The sequence below is a fragment of the Mustela nigripes genome, chromosome 1 (genome assembly GCF_022355385.1).
Source record: "Mustela nigripes isolate SB6536 chromosome 1, MUSNIG.SB6536, whole genome shotgun sequence".
Classification (NCBI taxonomy): domain Eukaryota; kingdom Metazoa; phylum Chordata; class Mammalia; order Carnivora; family Mustelidae; genus Mustela; species Mustela nigripes.
In genome coordinates this window covers 11,582,804-11,586,372 of record NC_081557.1, presented here as the reverse complement: position 1 = coordinate 11,586,372, position 3,569 = coordinate 11,582,804, and the positions used below count along the sequence as shown (strand labels likewise).

The window sequence follows — 3,569 nt, the reverse complement described above, 5'->3', positions numbered from 1 at the left end:
TTCCTAGAATATATCATTTTAGAGCAATTTGACCATCTACTCCATCCACTGAATCACCCATACAACCATAACTTTCTAGGAGATAAATACTGAACACACACAAGAAAGAATGCATACCAGTTTTCCATATTTGTTCCTAGTCTCTGCAAATACTGCACATTCAGTAACTATATTATTACAACAAATTCTCACACAAATCTCCTTACACCAAATTTGAACAGATGCTTAAAATACCAGAAACAACTTGGTAGTGTAATCCCATTGGCTATGTCAATTAAGGGCAAAGTTTCAAGATTTAATGGAGGAGAAAAAGAGGTTTGTGTGCCACAATATCAGAAATTGCTATTAGTTGACATAAATTTTGTACATCATCTCCCATCAGAAATCCACATTGGACATGAGGCACAATAATTAAAACATGAAAGTTATAAGTAAATAGTACTGAAGGGATGACATTATTCATTCCATTCTTCTTTATGATCCAAATTGCCTCCTGATTCCTTAGATTATAGCTGATGGAGACTGAGATGTGACCAAAAACTTACCAGGTGATCAGTCCTGAAAGAGCCCTTAACAAACATTAGCCACCTCAGATTGCTCTTCCCAGAGGACACAACCAGGCCAGTTGCATAGCTTTGTTTCTGTTCAAAGGCACATCCCCTCTCTTGATTTATTCCCATTGTGGTCAGAAATACAGAACAGACATTGATCACCCTCTTGTCTGGATTATGCTGCATAAAATATTTAGGAGACAATGTCTCTACACTCCTGGGGATCTCTATCAGGTATCACTCCTTTACAGTCAGAGGTCTGGGACAGAGCAGGGCTCAATCTCTGAAGAAAAAGAAGTAGGAAGTTTCTAAACATTAACATTTTACAAATACTTGCAGACTATTAATAAATGATGAGGCCACTCCTCATGCAAGTGAGAAAGTATGAAACTCCAAGACTTAAATGTATTGTGCTTGTGTGGAACCAAGTCAGCTCTCAGTCCATTTGGCATATTATCTGTCTCAAATTAACCTTTCTTTATCCAAAGGCAGTATGAATTTTGTTAAAGTCCATTCCTGTGCATGTTACTAGGGGTTAAGTTTTGTGAGAGGAAAAGTCTAGACAGAACCTCAGCAGGACCATCTCTTCTTTTGTAACCTCTTCAAGGCATCTTTGATTTCCTTGTTCCTCAGACTGTAAATCAAGGGATTCAGCATTGGAATAACCACAGTGTAGAATACTGATGCAAATCTGTCAAAACTAGAGGAACCACCAGAGCTGGAACTCAAATAGACAAACATACCAGAGGTATAGAAGAGGGAAACTGCTGTCAGATGAGAAGCACATGTGTTGAAAGCCTTGGACCTGCCTTTGGCTGAAGTGATCTTCATGATGGAGAGGACAATATAGCCATAGGATATCATGATAATGAGGGCATTTATAATCCCAAAGATCATTGTTAATATAGCAGTCAACAGTTGTGCAAAGAAAGTGTCAGTGCAGGACAGGGCTAACAGCTGGGGCATGTCACAGAAGAAATGATTGATGACATTAGACCCACAAAAGTGGAGCTGAAACATGGTACACAACTGGGATATAGAAGCAGAGAGTCCGGCCAAATAGGATCCCAGCACCATCTGAATACAGAGGGTGGGTGACATGATGGATGAATAAAGAAGTGGATTACAAATGGCACTATATCGGTCATAAGCCATGGCTGTCATGAGACAAGACTCACTCAGTCCCATGGTTGAAAAGACAAAGTACTGAACAGCACAACCCACAAAGGTGATGGTCTGCTGCTCTTGGAAAAAGTTGGAGAGCATCTTGGGAGCTATAGAGGTCACATAGCAGATATCTATGAAGGACAGATTACTGAGGAAGAAGTACATGGGTGTGTGAAGGTGAGAGTCCATCCTTATTAAGATGATGAGGCACAGGTTCCAAGTCAGAGTCAAAATGTAGATCAGCAGGAATACAACAAAGAGCACTGCTAGGATTCTGGGAAAATCAGAGAATCCCAAAAGGATGAAACAGGTGATCTGTGTAATATTTCCTCTCCCAATCATTGGCTTGTACTTCTAAAATCAGAGAAAAAAGAAGAGAATGCACTGCTGACTCAGGCAAGATGACAGTATTACAATTCCCATATGTGCTACTTTTTCCCCTTCACTGAGTGCTGGGAAAAACCAATGTCTCACTGTCCTGGTGAAAAGACCCAGATTTTCATCTCAAATTATCAAGAAGTGTGATTTTAAAAGTGCTTCCAACTAATATTTATTTGACTAATAGAATTGAAATTAAAAAAAGAAAAAAAGTGCTTCAGATTCTCAATTATTTCATTAACAGTGCTATAGTTGTATGGGTTAATCTGAGGAACTTCCTGAGGCATCACTGACCTTGTGGACAGTGAGAATCATTGCCTTTAGGCAGATGTATATTCAGACCTCATGTAGAAACAAATCAAACCACCCAGGGCCATGAAGACACAAAACACATAAACAATTTTCTATTTAATTTGCTTGAGTTTGAGTACACTTGGTTAACTGACAACCAGCATCAGACAATGATGGACCGGATGCAGAGGAAAAGTTACTTTTAAGGATTTATATATCTTAATAGCTTTTGTTCCTGTAAATAATATGTTCCTGTAACACTTATTTTTATCTATTGGATGTATAATGCTTAGCAAGTTATTGACCCCTTTGTGCTTCAGTTTTATCATCTATAAACAGAGCTAGGAGAACTTACCACTTCAGAGGGTTGCTGCAAAGACTGATTGACATAAAGCGCTTAAAACAGTAAGGGCTCAATAAATGTTGGCAACTATCATCCCCATTATCATTCCTCTCTGTGAAGGAAAAATAAAGTAAGCTAATACTGAAATATCAAGAAGTTCTTCACATAAATTATTTTCTAAATTAAATGGTCTCTAAGCCAACACTCAAAAATATCGTTAGTCAATGACTGTAGTTGTTCCTGTCTGGTATTACTCTGTTATCTCCCAGTCAGCTGGAGTATAAACAGCTGATGCTGCTTTTCATGGGCCACCACCACCAGGCACTCTGAGCTGATGAAGCTCCATACAGCACATGGTCTCGTGGACATGTTTCACTATTACCGATAAGCACCTTGTATACGAATAGTTGTGTTACTGAACAAATACATGGTGCTTTCACCCACTTTTGGAGACAAAACTAAAATTATCTTATTTCATTTCATTTATGCTTTTGTGAACTTGGAAGTCTTTCCTTTGACTCCTAAAGTGTGGCCAATATAACTTATCCACAATTTTATCCAAGATGAGTTGGGGTCAATGAAAATATTCTGAAAACATAAACTCTCATGCACAACATCCCCCAATACATGAACATAATCAATAAATTTGGTGAAAAGAATTCAGGTTTCTGATCAATCACTTGCAGTAAAGCTCTTCACTTTTTTTTAAATTTAATTTTATTTTTTCAGTGTTCCAAAATTCATTGTTTATGTACCACACCCACTGTTCCATGCAATACATGCCCTCCTTAATACCCACAACCAGGTTGACCCATCCCCCTCAACCACTTCCTTTTAAA

General features: G+C 38.3%; 1 protein-coding gene across 1 annotated transcript; it reads right to left on the bottom strand.

Annotated features, from left to right (window-relative positions):
* Window positions 1–1,121: 1,121 nt before the first annotated feature.
* On the bottom strand, window positions 1,122–2,060 carry LOC132009443 (olfactory receptor 5AN1-like). Its single transcript, XM_059387609.1, has one exon. The coding sequence runs from the start codon at window positions 2,058–2,060 to the stop codon at window positions 1,122–1,124; it is 939 nt and encodes a 312-aa protein (XP_059243592.1).
* Between the last annotated feature and the right edge of the window lie 1,509 nt (window positions 2,061–3,569).